At 42.7% G+C, this 23,953-nt stretch overlaps 1 protein-coding gene across 5 annotated transcripts in view; it reads right to left on the bottom strand.

The window, feature by feature from the left end:
- Window positions 1–23,726, bottom strand: part of synrg (synergin, gamma) — a 40,027-nt gene extending 16,301 nt beyond the window's left edge. For 2 of the 5 annotated variants that reach the window (XM_083773036.1, XM_083773037.1), the window contains exons 1-15: window positions 23,688–23,726; window positions 18,367–18,407; window positions 16,813–16,964; window positions 16,141–16,268; window positions 15,316–15,421; window positions 14,377–14,488; window positions 13,451–13,732; window positions 12,333–12,584; window positions 10,936–11,016; window positions 10,546–10,742; window positions 9,568–9,828; window positions 9,342–9,481; window positions 7,058–7,170; window positions 6,757–6,819; window positions 4,835–5,794 (exon numbers count right to left, since the gene is read on the bottom strand). In XM_083773036.1, coding sequence (XP_083629162.1) covers window positions 4,835–5,794; window positions 6,757–6,819; window positions 7,058–7,170; window positions 9,342–9,481; window positions 9,568–9,828; window positions 10,546–10,742; window positions 10,936–11,016; window positions 12,333–12,584; window positions 13,451–13,732; window positions 14,377–14,488; window positions 15,316–15,421; window positions 16,141–16,268; window positions 16,813–16,964; window positions 18,367–18,407; window positions 23,688–23,722 — 2,923 coding nt within the window. In that variant the 5' untranslated portion in view covers window positions 23,723–23,726. The remainder of the gene's footprint in view (window positions 1–4,834; window positions 5,795–6,756; window positions 6,820–7,057; window positions 7,171–9,341; window positions 9,482–9,567; window positions 9,829–10,545; window positions 10,743–10,935; window positions 11,017–12,332; window positions 12,585–13,450; window positions 13,733–14,376; window positions 14,489–15,315; window positions 15,422–16,140; window positions 16,269–16,812; window positions 16,965–18,366; window positions 18,408–23,687) is intronic. The other 3 variants (XM_083773038.1, XM_083773039.1, XM_083773040.1) reach the window with 3 other exon arrangements.
- Between the last annotated feature and the right edge of the window lie 227 nt (window positions 23,727–23,953).

Raw genomic sequence — 23,953 nt, 5'->3', positions numbered from 1 at the left:
AAAGAAAATACAAAAGGAAAAAACAATCCGTTCATTTTGGAGTGTCACATTAGAAATTGTGATGGAAAAACCACCTTGTCAATTTCCAAAGAAAGTGTTTCTCTTTGCCTTTTTCAAAATGTTATTGCGCTAAATGGGATGGCAACACCTTTGCCAAAAACGTTCTGATGTAGTGGACATCACATGACTACCTACCGGTACTATTGTTTTTGTGCTAAGAAAATAATAGGACAATTATAAGCAGAAGCCATGCCAGCGTAATACCTTCCCACATTTCCCAATCCCTTCACATTGTAATTGTTCCAAAGAAGTTTATTTATTTGTTTGTTGAAATGTTCTGAAGTAGCCAAGATAAAATGTTAAAGGTATATTCAGTGATTTCACTTAATTCAAATATCACTTATTTTTTTGTTTTGTTGTGATAATCCTCTCTACTATAGAGTGTGCTGACCATATAAGGAGTTCGTCCCTGTCCCCAGTTAACCCCTGGGGGTCAAAAAACCTTAGGTTTCGTTTTTGGCTCTCTATCCTGATTGGATGAAAGGCTTAGGTCCCAGCCAAAAACGAAAGCTAAGGTTTTTTGAGTGAAATCACTGAATATACCTTTAAAATAGGAGCATTTTATAAATTATTGAGGTTGATTGTGTTGGCATGGTTCTCCCCACGTATTCAGTTATTATTTTGCTATTTGGCCTCATATTCTACCACTTAATCCCTGTATCCATCTTTGAACATTTTATGCATGGCTTGTTCCCGACATGTAGATTCACCAATAAGTGGTGTTTGGTAATTATAAGGGTGTTATAAGGGCCCAATTCAAGCATGTCTGTATTCTCTGTGAAAGGTTGTTCATGAATAGTTGCCAGGTGCCTTTGACATAATTGAAAAACAAACAAAAACCACGACCCCGACTCAACCAGCAGACTTCAGTGTGGCAGTCAGGAGAGGCTGTGCAAAATACGTTTTTGGAAAAAGAAAGTGTCAAATAACATCTTCATTCATGTCTAAAAAAAATGATGTCTAAACTGAATGGAGAATTAAGGCCTATTCATAGTCTGGATTTTCGGTGGTGAGGTGACCACCGCTCCGGTGGTGAGCTGACCACCGGAGCTGAAATAACGTTGAGCGGTGGTGAGTAAAAACAGAGAGAAGGGCTGGAGCGGTGGCGGTGGTTTGCTCTTCACCGTGGCTCGTGACGTCATGTTGTAGTTCGGCGGTCACCCCACCACCGTAAATCCAGACTATGCCTTTAGTGCCTCTTACTGCTTATCTCCATGAATCAATGCCTAACATTTGCACAATATTAGCGGATGAAAAAGTTTCTCATGTATGTATGTATGTATGTGTGTTGACGCACACACGCACGGGTCCTTCTAAAAAAAATGAATATCGTGGAAAAGTTCATTTTCTTCCGTAATATAATTTAAAAAGTGAAACTTTCATATATTCTATATTGTGCATAAAGTTAAACATTTAAAATCTTTCTTTGTTTAATCTTGATGATTCTAACATACAGCTCATGAGAATAAAATAAAAACCATCTGAAAATATTAGAATATTTTGAGAGACCACTAAAAAACATTTAAAATACAGAAATGTCAACCATTTGAATAGTATGTTAATGTATGCACTCAATACGTGGTCTGGGCTACTTTTTTCTTTTCTTTTTATGGTCTTACAGCTTTATTTAAACATTACTGAAGTGAACATTGACAATGAATAGATGGTCTGGGCTACTGAAAAATATATTTCATCAATGGGGCGTGGCATGGAGGTGATAAGCCTGCGGCACTGTTGAGGTGAGATTTGTTTTGATAGCAGCTTTAAACTCTTTTGTATTGTTGAATCTAGTGTCTCACACCTTCCTCTTGACAATAAAACAACTATTCTCTGTGGGGTTCAGGTCAGGCCAGTTGGCTGGTCAGTTAAGCACAGTAATACCATGGTCAGTACACCTATTACTAGTACCGTAATTTCCGGACTATAAGACGCTGCTTTTTACCCATGATTTGAACCCTGCGGCTTATACAACGGTGCGGCTAATCTATGGATTTTTACAGCTAACGCAGAGCCATCTCAGGCTCTGAGCTAACGTAGCTGCGGCTTATAGTCCGGTGCGGCTTATAGTCCGGTGCGGCTTGTATATGGGATTTTCCCTAAATTTGGCTGGTGCGGCTTATATTCAGGTGCGGCTTATAGTCCGGAAATTACGGTAGTTTTGGCTCTGTGGGCAGGTGCCAAGTGCTGCTGGAAAAGGAAATCAGTATATCCTAAAGCTTGTCAACATAAGGAAGCACACAGTGCTGTGAAATATCCTAATAGATGGTTGTGTTGACTCTGGAATTGATAAAACACAGATATTTTAGAGCACTTTGTGCTTCAGTAATCAGTATGTTGACAAGCTTTATGGATATGCAGATTGTCCTTTCCCGCTCAATTTGGCACCTGCCCACAGTGACAAGCGTAATTAGTGTACTGACCATGGTATTACTGTGCTTAACTGACCAGCCAACTGGCCTGACCCCCAGAGAATCTAGGTTGTATTGTCAAGAGGAATGTACGAGACACTAGATTTAACAATAAAAAAATGTTTAAAGCTGCTATCAAAGCAAATGTGGGTTTCCATAACACCTCAACGGTGCCACGGGCTTATCACCACCATGCCACGCCCCTTTGATGAAATAATATGTTTAAAAATAGCCCAGACCACGTATTGAGTGCATAATAACGTACTTTTCAGATGGTTGACATTTCTGTATTATAAATATGATTTTTTGTATTATATTCTAATATTTTAAGATAGGATTTTTGAATTTTCATGAGCTGTATGCCATAATCATCAAGATTAAAACAAAACAAAGTTTGAAATATTTCACTTTATTTCACTTCCACACGGCTAGTCGGCTACTGTTCTCTGACTCCAGAGATCATTGCGCCAAAAAACTACTGCATTCACTGGTGCTCAGACGTTCCGTATCACACAACAGAACACATGTCGACACCTCAACATAAGCACAATCGGAGCAAATGATTCACAAGTAAAATCCTCAGTGTTCATTTATGCATTTAAACGAGCACTGAGGATTGTAGTGAGTGTACAATGAGGGGAGGAGCCATACCTGCTTGAGAAGCCCTAGCCTGAAAGGGTGCAACTACACTGTCGCGTCAAGAAACGCCTAGAGAAGGCGTTTCTTTTGGGTTTTTAAACAGCTGGTGGATGGAAATGATGCTCGGTGCGGTTTCAACTTGTAGTGTCGGCCAAAAACCGGACCGACGCTACAAGTTGAAGCCGCGCGAGCGTCATTATGCGTATATGTGCCCACACTCAAAGAGACCAATGGTTTTCTGGGCATAGAGGGGCTGACCGTCTCCCGGCTGAGACAGGCGGGGCTTCCTATTGGTTCACCAACCTATGTGCCCCCCCCCCCCTCTGCTCCCAACACCACACAGCGGAGAACACTGACGTCACCACATTTGGAGTGACGCCCCTTATTGGTTAGCGAAAAAATACAAGGTTCACGCCACTCGCATGCATGTCTCGCCCAGGCGTTTTTTCTCCTTTGAAAACAAAACGCCTGCAGTCTCCGAGGTTAGAGCAGCACAGACAGGAGGAGCACGCGGTTCTTTCTGAGCCAACCACACAGCATGCAGAAACACGCAAATGACCACACTGATGCAGGTCCATACTGATGAATAAAGCCAAGTGTTATATAGCTACAGTATTCTACCTCCTCACATCCACACCACACAATGAGGTAGGTAGGGGCCAGGACCTGTCCTTTCTGTATGCCATGAAATCCTGAGTGTTCATTTAACTCAGTGTACAAATGGATAAATTCACACTGAGGATTTTTACTGTGCACAAGCTGGTACTCGACTTTCTCGCATTCACTTTTTTTTTTTTAACTACATTTTTATCCCACGATTTTGTAACCCAGTTTTCTTTTCACCCAGTGCCAATTATCTAATGCAATCCTGGGCGCTACACTTCCTCTGCCAACCTGGGGGGCAGCGGACTGACCTCATGCCTCCTTCTATGCATGAGGAGTCCAAGCTGCTTCTTTTCACCTGACAGAGGGGAATTTCCCCGGCCGGACGTAGCGCGTGGAAGGGACACGTTATTCCGACCAGTTCCTTTCCCCTCCATCAGGCGCCCCGGCTGGCCAGGGGGAGGTAGTTTTTTTAGAGACCAGGATTACGGCATGTTTTTGTGAGGGTATCACTATCTACCCTAGGGGACACGGGGAGAACATGCAAACTCCACACAGAAAGGCCCTATCGCCAACCCCCGCCTCGGGTATGGGCACTGATGACGCGGAGGAGGGAACACGCCGCCAGTGCCCACAGCGTCCCCAGCGGGAATTGAACCCAGGACCTTCTAGCTGTGAGGCGACAGCACTACCAACTGTGCCACCGTGCCCCCCTTCTCGCATTAACTTAGTGATAATTACATGGAAGGAAGGATGGAAGTGAAAGGAAGAAGGATGGAAGGAGGGGGAGAAGGATGGAAGGAGGGGGAGAAAGCGGGAGGGGAAGATGGAAGAAAGGAAGGAGGGACGGTAGAGAAGAGCCAGATAAACAAATATGTTGAGATGAATGTTGATGAAATGTAGAATGAGATATATGAAGGTTCTAATGAAATGTGCTATTTAGTGTTGTGGTGTTTTGGATGTTTGACCAGGACTCAGTTGTGATCTGGACCTCACTACTTGCCCTTTGACCCCTGGATTACTGGGCACAACGGGGCTGGGGTACAGACTGAGTGGACCCTGGGACTGGTTGGGTGTGTGACTGTATGGGGGGCCTCACCAGAGCAAACGCACTAGTTCCTCACCTGCGGCAGGGGGCTGGTGTGCCGAGAGGCCCGGCAGGTCCAGAGAGCTGTCTGACATCACATGCTTCAGGTCTCCGCCCATGTCCGACAGCTTCATGTCCAGCTGCACGGACAGAGCGTCCTCAGAGTCCTCTTTCCCTACGCTGCTGCCCCCGATGGATGGGAGGTCTAAGGACTTGACAGAGGCACAGTCCTCCTTGGCATGTTTGAACGCAGCCACCTTATCCACTAGGCTCTTTTCCGAGGCGCCTAGTGCCGTGCAAAACTTTGAGGACTGAAAGTCAGCAAAGTCATCCGCGTCACTCTTGAGGGAGGAGAAGGAGCCACCACCGCTCTCCTTGGTGTCGTCATAGGCCATGCCACCTTCCAGGGACAGCTGTTTAAACACATCATACTTGTCTGTACAATGCAGTGGACGCTGCAGAGAAGGGGGCTCCCCTCGGCCCCCCACACTCCCCTCGCCTTTGGGTTCTCCGCCAGAGCTGCCAAATGCCATGAAGTCTGCAAAGTCGTCCTGAGGCGCTGCTAAGACTCCTCCCAGCGAGGAGCCTGCCGCCGCCGCCTCGGAGGAGGTGCCGAACAGAGCAAAGTCACCGAAATCATCTGGCCCTGTCCCACGGGGCTTGGCTCCCCCTGGCAGGAGAACTAAGGACGGAGGCACAGGTACAGATGGGAGGGTGCTGGGTTTGGCCTCATTGGGGGCAGGGGTGGAGGGAGCCAGGGAGGAGAATAGATCCAGGTCCGCCATGTTAAGAGGGTTTTTAGGCTGAGACAGAGAGGCTGCAGGCTGTTGCTCTGGTAGTTGCTGTAGAGACTGAGAACTAGGGAAAGCAGAAGGGAAGGCAGGCTGGAAGATCTTGGTCTGGTCGGGGTGGTCTAGTGGAGAGATGCTGTCGGCTGTTTTAAAGTCTGTGAAGCCATCATCAACACTGACAGACTTGAAATCGGCGAATCCTGCACCTGCAAGTGAAATAGAACGATTTAAAAATCCTACATAGCAATTACATAGAAAGGAGGACCTCAAAAAGAAATGGCTTCTGCCATAATCATCTTCTGTGTTTTTCTCATTTCACAGTCCTACAATAATGGAGAGGGAGATTAGTTGTGCCTCTGTCACAGTGAGTGAGAATGGACATGTTGAATTTCTCATTATGGGGTGAACCGTGCTGCTGCTGGGGGCCCCGAGAGTCCAGGGAACAGCACACATCACTGCACAAACAAAGCTATGTTGTCGAAAGAGAGACAAGCACACATCCTCACCGCCATGCATCGAGCTGTCAGTTCCAAACCGACAGGAAATGATTAAGCCATACTTCAGAGGAGAGAAGACCCTACTTTCTACAGACTTCAAGCTAAAAGCAGTGCAATCGTTTTTATTAACAGATTCTTTTCCCCCTTATTTTCTTTAAAAAAATGGAACACAACAGAGATGTAAAATCAAACGGAGGGAAAAAATTATATTTTTCTTGCAGTACAGCAACTATTAAGTGGCTGACGTAGAAGGCGAGCTAAAATAGGGAATCTGTTTACACTGCTAATGTCGGGGTACGAAAAGAGGAACCTAAGGGGCCCAACAACAGAGAAAGGTCACCGCAAACAGGACTTACTGGTGTGTTGAGTGCTGTCCCCATCGGAGACTGTTCTAGTGAAACGTGCAAAAGTGCAAAAGTTACATTATTTCACAGTGTTTACCTTCACTCAACAGCCACGCCCTATAATGACGGGCTGATTACATGCCAAGTATGGGTTTTAATTCAGGTAACAAACAATAATTTGACTCCCCTCGCTGTTCAGAAATAGCGCACTGTGCAATGGGGGGCGGGGCGGGGGAGCCCTGCCATTATAAGAACTTTCCGCGCCTGTGTGTGTGTGTGTGTGAGTGTGAGTGTGAGTGTGTGGAGAATTTCTTCTTTCTTTCTTACCAACTGGTTTCCTGTCAGCAGGGTGCTCAAGCTGTCTGAAGACACTATACTTGTCTCCCGAATCTACAACAAAAACAAGGAAACCTAATGGGTTAGGATTGAACACAAAACGATCAACATTTATTCTATGACATACATGAAAACATTTACGAAACGTATTACAACTGACTAAGCTAGAGAAGTGAATATGTCTGTATCTTAATATTGAGGATGCACATCCATTTGCTCCCAAGTCCCAATTGTCCCCAGGCTCCAAAAATAACAGTACTAATAGTAGTAATAGCAGCAGTAGTAGTAATACCTGAGGCGGGGGGCACCGGCTCTGCTGGTTGATCTACAGACAGCTGCTTGAAGACGGCATACTTATCAGAGGACGAAGTGGACCCAGATACAGGAGTCAGCATGGCAGGAGCACTGCACACACATTATGACCATGGTCAGTCAGTCAGTCAGCAGGGAGGACAGGGGAGGTCAATACTTTTTCTCTGCTTAATCCCTTATAAGCTCCATGAGCTACAAAAGTGTTTCGGTCGCGACATCTTTTTGTTAAGGCCTTTATTCTCCATGCTTTACTTCCCTTTTTTCTATCTGGCTCAACCAGTACAATGTCCATAAATCCAAAGCCCCTAAATGCGTTTGTTGCCTAAAAATATGGTATGTTTGTTTACACGAATACAGGTCAAGTGGGCAACCTTGAACATCTGGGCACCTCAATGCAAAGTTGGCTATTTTGTACAAAAAGAAGAAAAAAAGGGAAAAAAAAAGAATATTCAAAAAAGTCTCAAGTAATGTAAAAGATACATTTCTGTGAGACTTAATTTTATCCTTCAACTTATTGTTTATGCCACAAAATGACTGAATATACAGGTTTTGTAGCAATTGTAGAAATATTAGACCTTAATTGTCGCATGTTTAAGCATGTAATGAATGACCATGTGTACTTTTTACTTAAGACCATTATTCATTTTTTTTTTTTTTTTTTTTACATTTGACAAAATAGCCTATTTTACATTGAGGTGCCCAGATGTCCAAGGTGCCCACTTGACTTGACCCGTTACCATTTACACAGTTAGGCTGATACAGTATAGTTGATCGGTCGGACGGTTCTCGAGATACGCAAAAGGCTCAGACAAACCTCAGTACTTTGCCCATGTCAACTGTAAAAACTATCTAATATAGATTAACCTATTGCCACCCTGTCTTGTATGTTTTGGAAATCCAATGCGTAACAGTAACGGTGGGAAAACAATATGGATAGTTTGAGGATCTATGATAACACAATGTCAAAATCAAAAGCCAAGAGGGAGTAAGGGGGTTTGACTTCCACAGACATCTTCAAAGCTTTTTCTTTGCCAGACAAGTCTATTGCTGCCAATTGTGTCCTATATGAAAGAAGAAAAAAGGAATACAGCATAGGCTTTTCATTATTATTTTTAATTAGATTGTGATCTTAGACTTTGAGGGAACTGCGATAAATTGCTTTAACAGAAACCATTGGAACCATAAAACACTATGTCACTCAGATGTTATATATACTGTAGAAGCCGTAGTCTTTGTCTTCCCAAAATATAATTGCCTTCCCACACCATCTCACTGAGAAAAACCACAGGCTCTCCACATTAGCATGAATTGTAATATAAAGAAATGATCTCATCCACTGTCCAGTGGCCACTGAAATTAATTAGGGGATGACTGTCATTGTTATGCAGAGGACACCATTACAAGCCATTAAGAGACCAAGTGTGATTCTTACACCTGATTTACATTTGGTACACTGTGTCACACACTGAAAATAGCCAGTCCACAGGCTCACTACGTGAGCAATGCTACAAGTCCTGAGCTTGTAGATTTGCAATGTTCAGTGTGTGACAAACATGTAAGTGCAACTACCGGTAAGTCTTTACGGCTCCAAAGACAGACAACGAGGGAAATGCTTGCTGTGACAAACACAGTTAGTCGACACAGTAACTATAAACCAGAAAGATGCCATGAGGGCGAGAAGCGACCTCGCCCTGAAGGGCTAGTCCTACTAGACCCCAGGAAAATTACATCTGGCCACAAAAGATTGCGGGGTCTATTGAAGGTGAATGGGGAGGTGACAAACTGACGATTGCGCCTACGACACACAGTATGGCAGCCCCCTAGGTTCCAGGTGTTCGTTCAGACACACAAAACAAAAACCTACTGTGACCAGATGAAATTTCCTGGGGTCTAGTAGGATGATAGTAAATAACAATACAAAAATCACCCTAAATTTAAAAAAGAAAAAAGGGAAAAAAAGACATTTAGGCTATTTAGCCACTGTCAAAAACAGCTAAAACGCTAAAACGAAAGAAAACAGCAAATGAAAAACTATTAACATTCACCTTTTACTTTCTCTAATAACAACTAGAATTAAATCAATTTCAATCAATCCAATTGATTCAGTTAATTCCTCCATCCATCCAGCTTCAACGGTTTATCCAGAGTCGAGTCACAGTTTCAGCAGAGAGCTCCAGCCTTCCCTTTCCAGAGCAAAATTATCCTCCTCAAAGTCAAAACTAAATGTTCCCTTTAAAAGTCAGTTCATCTCATCATGACCATACCTGTTCTGCTGCTGAGGTGCTGTGGTGGCGGAGAAACTACCTCCCGATTCTCCCTTGAAGTCGGCGAAGGCTTGGTCTCCTGCTCCTGCTTTGGGCGCCTCCTGGAAATCCTGGAAGTCATCGTCGTCTCCTTTGTTTCCCTAAAATACCCACAATGCATTAGTTACCAGAAGAAGAAAAAAAAGATACATTAAAAAAGGCACAATCAATGGCATAGCTCCGTTACCTGCACAGGAGGGAAATTAGTGATGAAACCGGTGTTGGGGAGCTGCTGAGCTGGGAGAGGCGCAGGCGCCATGCCCATGACTGGTGGGGGTGCTGTTGTAGGCATGGCCATTGAAACCGGAGGCTGGGTCATCATGGCCTGCTGGTGATGGGCCATGCCTGGAGCCATGGCTCCCATGGCTATGGAGAGGGTAGGCAGATTGGGCACTGGCGGAGATGGGAACTGACTCAGGATTTCCACATTCATTGCCGGGAGGCCGCTCTGAAATGGAGGGAATAGTTTTTAAAGATAAACCTTCAATATGTAATCACTAACCACAAAATGATAGATGCCGATGTATTACTGTATGTCTATGATTGGTGCAAGTGCCGATTCAAACTTGGAAATGGAAATCGGCGTTCACTGTGGTATTATTTCCATTCATCACTAGCTAGTCTTTCAGCCCCATCTATTTTTCACTAAAGGAAATAGCCTGACCTACCGTATATATTTGCATAAAACATTCAGTGACTTCAAGTTCCAATCCAACAGACGTTGCTGGCAGCTTCTGAATTTTCTATTTACACTACAAAAAGGGGAAACAGCTTGTGCTGGTCTCCTGTGACTCTCCCAATGTACCAGTAGCAAAAGGCGCTTATTATTCTCTGCATGGAAGCTTTGCCATAATTTTTTCATGAACAGCCCCTTGATTTGCATTCTCCTAAGGGGTGCTGGTGCTGGTGACAGGCCCATGCGGAGATAAGAGTTGTGCCGTTAAACAGGGCTGAGGGCGACTTGTATTCATATTCATGCATGATTGCGCCAACCCATAAGCCCCAGGCCCCCAGCTCAGAGCAGTCGCTTTCTCCCACTCTCCAACCATCTGAGCTAATTTAATTTTAATGTGGAGCTGATGGCAAGGTTTCATGAAGAAAGAAAAAACAGTACGATAAGAATGTCCTTCTCGATACAATTGATTGCTTTGACACCACTGTCTACCTGTGCCACAGCAATGAGAGCAAGTACAGTGTACAGCTCCTCCTTGGTCAACATGCCGGGCGTTGTGCGGTTGGCTGTGGCCCAGATCTGGCCCAACGCCTCCCTGGGAAGGCCTGAGGACATGAGGATGGGATAGAGCTTGGATGTGTCGATCCCCCCCGGCGTCATGGTGAACTCCAGCACCTTTTTGAACATCTCTGAGGATGCAGAAAAGTAAACATTCACATGTGTGCGTGTAAGGGGATAAAATATTTATACGCTTCATATTCAATGACATGGCAACTACGTCACCTAGCGGGAAAAAAATTTAACTGGCCCCCCGCCCCCAAGTCATTTTCTTTATCACAGTGCATTTTATGAACACAGATGTTCCCCAGTGCAGGTGTTTACCTGGAATGAGGCTGTCATTGTAAAGCCAGCCAGGCAGCATGGTCTGGATGTGCTCTTGCTGTGGGTACACACCAATACCTGCTGTCAAACACAGTGACAAACAGTTAGTCCACACAGCACACGCTTTTGTCCAAGCATACTATTTGCCAAGGCTCCTGCTGTCAGCCGAACCTTATTATATGGAACATAACCTGGACTGGTCTTTGTGCCATATCCAACTATTGAGAGGTTTGGCTGATGAATGATTAAACAGGACTAATCTTTTATTTTATTTTTTATTCAAGATTAAAATTCTTACTCAGCAAATTTACACTAGTTTTTGAAATATTTTTATAATTATATTATATACTGTATATTAATATTGTTGCTGTCAGGCAGAAACCTTGTTTGTCCAAATGTATTTGATTTTCATAAATTAATCCCCCTACTTTGTCGTACAGCAAAAGCAAAAGGAGCAAAGATTGCTAGTTGTTATAGATAGGCTATTTTGGTATTTCCAAAAAAGATTTGTAAGTGAATGTGAGAAGAGGCTAAGTGTGTATGTGGGTTTAATAAATATTGAACCAATGAAAACTATTAACAAGAGCTTGTGACAAAATAATAACTACACTGGATCTATTTGTTCAATTTCCTGAAAAGTAACTGTTTCGGACATACAAGGTTTCCACCAGAAGGTACCAATATAAACTGTAAATATAGAAAATGTTACAATTTGACATTAGAAAAGTCCACTTTTCTCCAATTCACGGAACTCTATTGAAACTTACTGGTCTCAGAGATAAAGTGCTATATTTCTCCAGAGGATACAAGTGAAGAAAACAAATGAGAGCATTGAGAAGTAGCACAATAGCATGCAGAATCAGACATAGGGGCCACAGGGGAACAGTCAAATCCGTGCCCGCCCTTGTTAAACCCAAGCAGTCGGCATGCGCCAGAGGTCAATTTCTGAAAAGAGTGTTACACAGCCAGGGAACAGACGGCAGCTTATTGAGTCAGCAGGTATTACCCCAGGATCTCCCGGGGCACAGTCCGTTTCCACAATCTGTTGAGACACGGCCAACACGAGAAAGCGGCCTAATGAGATTTGGCCGTTATAATGGTGTTATAAAACTGGCACAGAGGACAGACAAAGCTTTGGAAAAAGGTGTGAAGAGACCAGGAGTGATGCAAGTAGTAAATCAATCCGGTAAGACTCCCTCCGCTACGAGAAAGAAGTCGGTAAGTTAAGGATGATCATCAATGTTATTTTACCACGTTGACAAGAGTTGTGAAACAAATTTCCCAAGAATTAGAAGGAAACCGCAAGTACATGCCCTACCTTGGAAGTTTATTAAATACGGCGGCAAAGCAAAAGATGGCGAGGCTGGTAAAGACTAATAAACAGGTCCTTCTCTCACCACTTTCCCCACAGGCTGATGGCGGGGCAGTGAGCACTGGGACCTCGGCTTGCTCTGCGATGGTGAAGGCAGAACTCAAGTCCTCAGGAGCCTCTGCCCAGTTCCGTGATTTGGTGCTGGGATGAAACTGGGCTGAAACTTTAGCCCTATAGCCCATTTCCGGTGAAGGCTGCTGGGATCTAAAGTTAAACTGGGCCTTCTTATCGGTCGAAAAATCACACGAGGAGAATAGTTTCTCTTCCAGGGACGGCCCTAGAAGGTTGGATGAGTGATGTCATCACTAGTTTTGTCTTTCCTCTGCTGTACGTTAACTGGCACTGCATTTAACTGTACAAACTAAAACATATGATAACAGTCTTCACAAATCACACGAGGAGAATAGTTTCTCTTCCAGGGACGGCCCTAGAGGGTTGGATGAGTGATATCATCACTAGTTTTGTCTTTCCTCTTCTGTACGTTAACTGGCACTGCTCTTTGTGCTGAATTTAACTGTACAAAACTAAAACATATGATAACAGTCTTCACAAATCACATTTTGATTAGCGATAACCCTCTTGCGGCCAGCTAATAGATTTACCACCAGATGGTAAACAAACAGATCATAAACCTCCTTACAGAATTGCAAATGACCACCCAAGTTTGACAGATGGTGCTAAAACTGTCATGAATGTGAATGGTCGCCTCTAAGCCAGGGTTCTGTTACAGAGATGGGGAAAAAGCAGGATATGCAAATTGCAAGAGATGAATACTCCTGGTGCAATCACAAACCTTCTGTCCTAAAAAAAGGAACTGGCTAACCTAGAATCAATGTACTGCAGGTATCAGCAACAGCAGTTTTAAGATTCTGTACTACAGATGTCACCATCCTCTATTTCCAATGAAGCACGTTCCATTCTTCCTGGATCATGTGTTTTTGTTGCTTACATGGATCGTAATGTGCTTAAAATGTGTTTAAAATGTGTTTAAAAGGCTTAGTTGGTGGGTGCCTGCATGCGTTTGCCCACAAATAACAGTCGATTTTCAATCCTAAGGTACCTGTAGAAATACTGTACTGTAGCGCATCCACAGCAGATACTACCAGTTAGTGAGGAAACCAATTGTGCAAAAAGAATCGTTACCTTGAACTGCAGGTTGGGAGCTGGAGTTGGCAGCAGAGTGCTGGGTGGCAGTAGGAATGGACACAGAGGGAGGAGGCATGGTCTGAGAGGACAGACCTGCCCTGAGGGAAGGGGATGAAGGTGGAGCCGGAGAGGAAAGGTGGAGGGTGGAAGAGGAAGACGAGAAGCAAGACACAGAGGCGTCTACGGGCCCCTGAATAAAGTCACTAAATTCATCGTCATCCTCTGAGAAAGTGGGGGGGAGGGAGTGAGGAGAGACAGAGCAGTGTGAAGGTGATGAGTCTGCAAAAATGGAGAAATAATGATAGACACAAAACACAACTAAACAGGCCACAATGGACGATGAATTCAGATCTCAATTTTTTGAAATGTTAAGATTGTCTCTGTGCAAGGCCAGAAAATGGGCAGCTGTTGAGGTGTACTGGATTCACTTTCAGTTCATGAAAATGTGTAAACTAAACAATATACAGCCTATAGGTGGAAAATACCAATAACGAATTTTTTTTACATTAATCTCTCAGGGCCCGAAAAATTACACGAACAAATATTACATAGGCCATTTTCTGTCATGCACAGCGGGGGGGGGGGGGGGGGGGGGGTAAGGTCTCACAAAACAGATGACAAAATTTAGCGGATGATAATGTAAAAATAAAACAGAGACACAGCAAAATAGATAGTGAGCACAATAATGGCAGATGTTACAGGTGAGGAGAAACACTGAAAAACAACAAAGTGTTTTAGGAATGTGTGTTTTACACTATGGCCAGAGGCTGTCGTAGCCCTACTGTCTGGATGCCGGCCAAGCGAATAGTAAGAGGGGTTACTATTCTCAGCGGGATGCCCTTCTTCAGTCAGCCTATGGGGAACAGAGCTGGATATGGACTGCTTGAAGGACAGGCAATTATGGGAACTTGGCGTTGGCATACCTGTTTTTTTGGCCTGTGAGGATGGAGTGGGGTGCAACTTGGCATCTCTGCTGAAACCGTCCATGTTGCCTTTGATGGCCTCTAGGGCGTCGTCACGGCTCTTCTCCCCCAGCTGTGGGATTGATTGATTCACTGATTGATTGGATATTTTTTTAAATACACAGCCGTGCAGCACTGCAATGGCAGTGACATGAAATAACACAAAAAGGTCTTACTTACAACACACATACACACACACACACACACACACACACACACACACACACACACACACACACACACACTATTTGTAATGAGGTGGCGTGACAACCAAACACAACCCTCAATGAGGGGCGCTAGCCCCTCCTATTTGTGTAAATCATAGTGATGATTAGATTGGCTGAGCACCCCATAGTGATGATTTGATTGGCTGAGCAAAGTACATATTGAGGATAAAAAGGACAGAAAAGTGAAGAAGGAAAAGTGAGGACACAAATTGTGATTGGATGGAATGAGATGATGTATGATGATAAGAGCACCCCTCACTTTTTTTTAAATTAGCATTTGGAAATGTATGCTGGAGAAAAATTGACATGGTTCTTTATTCATGCAAATAATAGCAACTGAGTGGTGCTACTGCTGCACATAGACATATAACATACATACATTCAACACATTACTTGGCTGAACATGCATTCAGACTACTAAACTACAGCAGGATAGACAAGGCAAGGTTCGCGTCTCAATGTTAGGTGAAGTGCTCTAAAAAAAACAAAAAATAGCAGCGTGCGAGAAATGGAGGGCAGCGGGGTGCCGAGGTCCAATGTAAGCCCCCTGTGCAATGAGAAATGGAGGGCAGCGGGGTGCCGAGGTCCAATGTAAGCCCCCTGTGCAATGAGAAATGGAGGGCAGCGGGGTGCCGAGGTCCAATGTAAGCCCCCTGTGCAATGCCACGCTCACCTTGGGTTTGACGCTGCTGAGCAGCCTCAGTTTCTGTTTCTGTTCCTCAAACTGCCTCCTTTTTCTGTCCTCCTCCAGCATCCTCTGTTGATGCTCCAGTCGTTTCCTACAGGGCACCGTCACAGAGCATATAGACCAGTGAGTGAGCCATGGAGTGACACATCAATACATACATAACATCAATGGCTTTAAAACATTTTGTCTCAAGGCACACCTGTATTCATGGAAAAAGCAGCAGATCTAGAAGCTGCACAACACATCACACCACAATGCATCGTGAGCTTGTAGATCTGCTATTCTGGCTATTTTGCTAATATATGCTGTGTGCTCAAAATAGTTTGAATGTGACAAAAAAAAAAGACACTTTCAAGTTTCAGAATTTGCCTCTGTATTACTACAACTGTACGATTATAATTAGTCAAAACAATTTCATAACTGTTTGTATATTGCAATAATAACATATTGTTGTCACAATATCCCATGGCACACCAGTATGCCTCAGCACAGTGTTTGGGAACCACATATGTACAGTACTAAGGGCTTTAAGAATAGAATTATCTTCCACTTGTTCTGTTCTAAGAGAACAGGAAACAAAATGTATCCATTTTGCGTTATTGGCAGAGAAGATCAATGTCATGTTTCCAATGACAAATAATTACATTTCTTAACGAGAGCATTTCCACAATAATTGTTTTGAAAAAGAGCCTGTTTCATGTAAACATTTAATTGTTTTTCTTCAAGCTTGGCTATATGCATCCAAACAAACACAATTATGGACATACAGTACATGAACAGAAGGGGATATTAATGAAAAAGGTTACTTACTGGTGTTCCTCTGCCATGTGTTTCTGAATGTCAGCAGTATACTGTGGTCCAGGAGTCCTCATGCCCATGAATGGAGGCTGGCCCATGAACTGCATTCCCGGGGCCTGCATCCCAATTGCTATGCCACCCTGGTTAGTCAAACAATTACAAGCAGAAGTTTGGCGTTTATTTCCCGCATTTCCCGCAAGTATAATAATATTGAGATTTCAAGGCAGCAGGAAAGCTACGCATTTCAAAACATAGTTTTGAAATTAAAATCTTCAATGATTTGGAAATCTGGTAGCAGCATCACATCACACTCTACAGGACAATCGTATTAGATTGTCCAAAACATGCATACAGTACAACATATTAAAACAATGAGGCTACATGATTCTATTAAGATTATATTGCGCCAGATATCGTATGTTTTTTATGTGACTTGGAGTAACATTACTATATTACTACATTAACTTTGATAATAATGGTAGGGTTTATTGATAGAGGGGGGGGGGGGTCTTATATTCTCATATTCTCATATTCATATTACAAATAATTAAAAACTGACATACAAAACAAAACAAATAGATTACAACGCAGCATTTCACGCCATAAAATTGATGGAGCAGGCATGATACTATGCAGTATGCATGGTATTCATGTACATTTCACAACAATGACAAATGCCCTCACCTGCATTGGCATGGAAGCAGGGGGCATCTGTCCCCCAAAGTTCATTCCCATCATCCCTTGCATGTTGGGCTGCATAACCTGGACCATCCCTGGAAATCCCTGTTGCTGTTGTTGTTGCTGCTGCTGCTGTTGTTGCTGCATGGGCACCATGCCTGAGGGAAAAATATACAAATGCACACATCTGCACTAAACATCGGACAGATATTTGCTCATATTGAATGCTGTATTGAATGCCACGGAAGATCTGAAGAAGCATTAAGGTAAGCTGTCCAATGCAAGCACAGACATATAGTGAGCACAACACACAGTCACTTGAACTTAGGAAGGAATCGTTTGGTTTCAGGAGTCAGCAGTGAAACGTAATGCATGGAGGTTTCCTGGACAGCTCGGAGTTGACAGGGGCTCGGCGACAGGCGGATCAATTGTTATGGTGACTATAGTCACAACTCTGAGCAAACGAAGAGGAGTGAAAGGGAAAAGGCGGAAAAATCTAGCTGACAATCAGAGCTGAGCAGCTCTCTCCTATGGGAGCCTCCGGATGATTCACCAGATTAAGTCTCAACCAGGCTGAATAAATGGCTCGTCTAGGAGACTGCACACATTCTGAATGATTTGTCTCAATGAATGACATTGCCAAAGGGAGCACGTTATAACCCCTGAAAGACACTTCACAATAGTCTCAATGAGTAGTTGCCTTTTTGTGGTCTGAGCTTATACTAATGAGGTTTATAATAATGAGGTATTATTATAAACCGAACAAGCATTTCAGATATGACAAGCATTGATGGCTAAGTGATGCCAAAGAGCCTCACAGCAAAGCAATGCACAAATCTGGGAAGAGGCTCAAATGTGTTGCATTTATTGTTATTGAGTACTTATGGCTTAATTTATATATATATTTAATCCATGTGTCGGTGCTGCATAATACGCTAAACCCGCTATTTGTTTAATGTGTTTAATTGGCCGTTGTTTTATAATTAAAAATAGCGGATTTGTCGCAGACCTGGTGACGAGGCCGTCGCTTTATGATGACGAAACCGCCGGATTTTCGGCGATCAAAGCTGCAAGTGCAAATACTTCGGCGTATGCTCCAAAGGTAACAATCCTGGCATCCAATTAGATTTTAACCCACACACAAAAATGGCTGGTCCTCCTTAGTCCTAACACATAATCAATAGTTCATAGCCGATTTGAAACAAAACAACTACATTATCTGCTCAATCATTGGGCTATTCACTCTAGAGGCCGTTTTACAGTTACTAAAGTGTAGTTCTTCCCTTTAGATACGTAGTAGTATGCCGTGCTGATAAAGGAGTATAGTTATATGTTCTGCTAATCATTTTATCCATCGACCAGAACACGCACGAGCGTATAGCCTACAGTATACGTGAGCATGTCGTGCAGGGAATAATGATGGTATACCATCTGAAAAAACCTAGGCTACAGCATTGCTTCAGATGGAAGACAGTATGAGGAAAATTGACTATATTTGTAAAGGAGCGCTAAAAGCCTTGGAGAGTGCAGGTAAGTCGTGTTGACAGTAGAATGACTCACCTTGTGGCGGTCCCAAGCCCCCTCCAACAGGAAACATAAAACTAAAAAGGGAAGAAAGAAAAACATGGGTTATTACTGCATGACCTATATTACCTTCAAAACTAATTCTCCAGTATATGACTTCAGTCAGATGAAGGCTTTGCTGTAGCTTCATCGTGCTCCAGAGAAAACAACATCATGTCCCTCCCAAACACTGGGACTTTCAGAAATGTTATGCTTAGCTATAGCTAAGAGCCATATTTGTCTTTGTCTCACTCACACAATTAATTAGCAGTAAATCAACATTTGCTTGTATTAATGTGGTTGCACACTGGTGCGTTTTGAGGATTAGAATGTAAGTAGGTGTGTTAATTTGCTTGTATTCATGGACATTTCCTGATGTTTCTTTGAAGATTTTGTTTAGTATTTGTGCTGCCATGTGGTTGTGGGGGGGGAAATATATGTGAATAATTGCTTTGAAAATACTATGTTGTAAAGAAAAATCATTAAACATAGGTTTTTAAAGAAAAAGAGAAAATAATGTAAGTAGGCTATCACTAGCCTGTCAGCCTGTCACCAACACCACACTAGACCCCATGCACTAGACCCCGATTGACAAAGTGACTGTGAGGTTGATTTTTTTAACGTCCTCTGAAATACACTTGGATATTCTGCCTGCATCCGAAACGGTTGAGAAATGACAGTTACAACCATGCTGTTTTCATGCTCACACATACCCAGCCAGCCAGGCAGCCAGCCAGCCAGCCAGGGACCCACACACCTACTCACTTAAGGAAGTGATTTGCACCACTTAAAAATGTTTTGCTTCCTGCAGTTGGACTGTAACTTTGTTTCCTGCACTGCGTTAAAGGGATTGTGACATTAAAAAAAAGGTTTTGGAATTGTTCTTATTTTTTTTAGGTTTTCTAATCTCAATTGCACCCAAAAAACATGAACTTTTAACATTCAGTAGATTTTCTGTGATCTGGGGTTTTCTGGCTCAAACAGGTGCTCTGATTTGCCGGCAGTTTGTGATGTAAGATCCTGCAAATCCCATATATGTCAATGGGATTTGCCAGCAGATGTCACTGTTTTCATTGTAGCTCAAAAGGCTTCCAAACCCCAAAGAAAACTTCAGACCACAGAAAATCCACTGAATGTTCAAAGTTCAGGTTTTTTGGGTGTAATTGAGGTCATAAGACCTAAAAGAAAAAAGAAAAAGAAAAAGAAATGAAAATGAATGTCATAAAACCTTTAAGACTCCATTCCCTGCCGCTGATGTCCTATTTCCCAAATTGCAATTTGTGCCGTTGCCATCTTTGATGTCTTTTGGGGGTCATTTAATCCAGAATAGCCTCTTTTAGATTTACCGTACATTAGCTTCCCCGTCACTAGGCAGCGCTTGCTTCCGTCAATAAACATTTCCCCGCCGTCCACTTCCATTATTTATAAGCGCAATCTTTAGCAGCGTTTTTCTCGAAATTGAAACTCAGATTTCAGTGATTATACAGGACATCGATGTTAAAAGAATCTGCATTACCCCGCGGTTCCAATATTAATGCTTCTGAGGAAAGCGAAAGTATCCAGCGGCAGATCCGTAATGGTCGATAACGACTTCCGGTTCACCGGGGTGAATTTCGGGGTATTTAAATTAAAACGCCCGGCTGAAATCCTCGGCAGGGATTCAGGGAACAGACTATGACTGACCGTAACCATGGCAGAGAATGAGTTAACTCATTCTCTGCCATGTTTACGGTCAGTCATAGTCATGGTCGGTCATCCAATTTGTAGTGGTGGTAAAAGGAACTGAGAACTTGTTGTGTCTCTTTATCACTGTTGTTCTGTTCTATTCTATTAAAGTGACTAGAATAACAAACACACTTTTAGGTGTGACTTTAACTGTTTCAGTCATCTATCCCACTTCTCGGTTGTGCCAGACTTCTCAGGAATGCAAGGCAGATGTTATCTTCCTAGCTTGCTGCTTTCCAGGGACCACATCAATGAATTGACCACCACAAGTGGGAAATCTGACAGGTAAAAGATAAATTGATCCAATTCCAATATAGCTTTGCTGTAGTTCAGGACTCAGGACAGCCTTTATTGATCAGTACACAAGCGCCATAAAAGAAAAACATCCAACAGCATGCAATGCATCTCTGTAGTGTAACCTTCCTCTGACTGTGAGAGAGGACAGGAGGGGGAAAACAGAGACTTTGGCTCTGTAACTCAGACATGTCTGTCTTTGTCCTCACTCCTCACCAAAGCTAGTGTTACGACTGTGGTTGTATTGTTATTTAATTAATATGCATTATGATTTGGTCCTGGAATGCAGTGGTGTGCCAGATATAGACTAGACCGAGAACGTGGGTGTGACTGGATACAAAACAGGTGTGACCAGCCAGCGATTGGAGGAGACACTTCCAGACAGCCAGTGATTGGTGGGGAGCGTTCATGAGCGCTGCAGCCATTCAGAGTGGCTGATGATGATTGAAGTTCTCTATATTATTCTGTTATTCATGAGTAAGTTACTTTGCTGTTCTGTCAAGTGATATTGAGTTTGTTTTGTTGGTTCTTATGAGTATTGTTTATGGTAAGGAGGTAAGAAATTGTATTTGATTATTTTTGTTAGGTCAGAAATAATTTTTGTTTCACTTTTTTTGATTATCTCATTTGTTCTAATTTGCCCTTAACCCATACACCTATTACATTATTATACCTTGTTACCCATACAAATTCCAATAGCAGCAATCACAGAATGATGGCTTTGATGCAAGGGACACAGCAGCACAGCTATTACAGCAATGAGCATTTGAGAAAAGAGTAAACAAAACACTCAACACAAGTACAACATCAATCTGGGCCAATGGCTTTATCGTCAGTGATGGGGCTCAACTTGATTCTGCCTCACATCTGCTTACGCTAAGATTTGCAGCTTAAAATGCTTTTCATAGGACAACCGTGCTAACCGTTCTGCACTGAATAACAGGCCAAGGATTAGCAGGCATACATGGAAAGTGATCAGCAGTGATAACAGGCAGCTGTGGGAAGTGGAAACGACGAGGCAGACCATTGCACAGGTCCGGCAGATCATTAATAATATCATATGACAGAGCAAAAATAACAAACGGCCACATAAACATCTGATATGATTTTTTTTAGGCTACCATTGCAGTGTGTATTTTGGTTATTCCTTCACGTTTTAGCTTTTAAGCTTTTTTGATTTGATGTCTTAACTTGTGTTGTGTCTTGTATTTGACAAATAAATCAAAAATAAAGTATGTCTTGACGTTACTCATTCATCCCTGGGTCGTGGACGTTGTTCTCTATGGAGAATAACATTGGGTCATCTTAAAATCGTCCCATATAAGCATTGTGGTCCCAAAATAAACATACTGTCTCTGCGATATTGTCGGGGAGGTGGCTCTGTGTCGTTTACGATGGTCATATTTGATAGTCTTTTTCTGGCAAAACTTTAACTAATTCTGCAGTTTTCGCTGCTTCAGTTGATGCTTCATATCATACCCATGAGTCAAACTGCCGGGATCATTAGTTTATTTTTGGAACACTCTTATTTGACGTGATATATATGGGAAGTCTATGGGATTTTTTTTTTAAATGCAACCCAGGTACGATGTGTAAATTACGTCGGATTTAGGTATTATATTTATTTGAAATATACCAGTAAGACGCCTGAGGGCGAGAAGCAACCTCGCCCTCTCCTGGCTGGGTGACAACAGACTGCTGGGCAGTGTCCTCAACACATTTGCTGAGTTTCCCCTTTAACCACAGTAACCCTGGCATCCCTATTTTGGGCAAATCCACTAATGTTTTCACTTTTTAGGGGGTAAAATAGCAGATCTACAAACTGGTCAAACTGGCCAAACTGGGAACCCATCAGCAAAAAATTATAAATAACAGGTTTCAGAAAACTTAAGGTTCAGATATTGTGATGGGCATGTGATGATAGGGCATGTGATGCTCTCCATAGTCACGGAAGTATCAGAAATGACCCGATGATAATATTGCACTTTATTATGTTCTTTTATCATCATCTTGGGGTCTAAAATTAGAAAACAAATAACAGATTCAACAATAATAACTACTGGAGTCAATTCAGACATCAAGGAACCACATTATGTGTTCAACAGATGTACGCCTAGCCTACAGTTTGTTTTGATGGAAGGGGAGAGGTAAATGTACAAACTTAACAACAATAGCTAATTCAATATCTATTAGAGAACACAAAGTAATTACATTTTCCCCAGACAATTTCAGCATATTACAACAAACTGATTTTACAATCAGACATCAACAGCTAGGACTAGCACATACTGTAAGGTTTGAAAGTGAAGTGCATATAAGAAAATGGTTTACTTACTTCCCTGCCTGTCTCTCTGCCCTTATCTACAGTCTTTGGGTTCTTTGGTTTCAACTAACTGTAGTATCAGTATCACCTGGTAGGTGCAGAGACTCACATATTCATTATTCAACCTACTCAGCCTATGTTAAAGCTCAGCTTATTAAATAATCATGAAGCTGGCATTTTCAATCTTCTCTGTCAGTACAGTACACCAGGATCAGAGACAGAGCCTTCTAAACGCTCACCACTGCTCTCTGCAGACAGGCTCAACTGGCACGGTGATGCATAATGTCTTGTACTGAACGGGATAATGTGACTGAACCCGTTCACTAGTAAAATAATCAATAATTGCAGAACTGGTCAGACAGAACTGAGGTCAGAACAGGCCTAAGAATGCTTCATGCTTTATGGCAGGTGCAGTGGAAGCTTGAAGACAGAATGATACAGTAACGACTACTGTATGTATTGTGTGTAGGAGACTGGAATATGATTTAGACTATTTATTTTAAAATAGCACATGAGCATATGCACATAAAAACTATCACAGTCTGAAATCACCTATGTCCAGGCCTGTATTATTGTTTGCTTCACATTGACCAAATTGCTCTCCTCTGCACATTCCAGTAAGTAGCCTTAGCAGCAAATTAACACTCGTTGTCACACTACTATCCGGATTTATAAAACACCACGTTATAGTTGTACAGTGGATACGAGAGTACAGAATGACTGGCCTTTCTACTTCCCCTTTTAATAAGTACTAGTAGTTGACTCAGCTAACTAGTACCCAGCTAGCATTGACACCTGACATCCAGAGATCCAGCCATCTCATCATCACTCTGTCTCGACAACAAAAGCAGCCCTTATATAGTATCTATAGTTAGTTCTTGCCACACACCGTGTATGTGTGTGTCACATAAACCTATTTCACGAACACAACACATTTTGTCTCGGTTACACTTCATTAGGAAAAGGGTTAAAATACCTGCTGCCTCCTCCAGATCCTGGCCGCAGCGCCATCTTGATAAATGATAATAATAGCACAGCAGTCACTGCGAGAAAGATGTCGTCAGCAGTGACGACGATTTGATGGACTCTTCCGGATAGCTGCAATGTGCTTTCTCTGCCACTAGATGTAGATGTTGTTGAAGGAAGAGTCCAAGCCCAAGGCATGCATAGAGCTTAGGCATCATCCAAAGCATAGCTCAATGGTCCAAACTTCAACGCAGATACATCTAAAGATACATTGAG

This window comes from Protomyctophum parallelum (genome assembly GCF_964188405.1).
Source record: "Protomyctophum parallelum genome assembly, chromosome: 9".
Lineage (NCBI taxonomy): Eukaryota > Metazoa > Chordata > Actinopteri > Myctophiformes > Myctophidae > Protomyctophum > Protomyctophum parallelum.
Note: the sequence above shows the minus strand (reverse complement) of the source record. Positions and strands in the feature narration are given on the sequence as shown.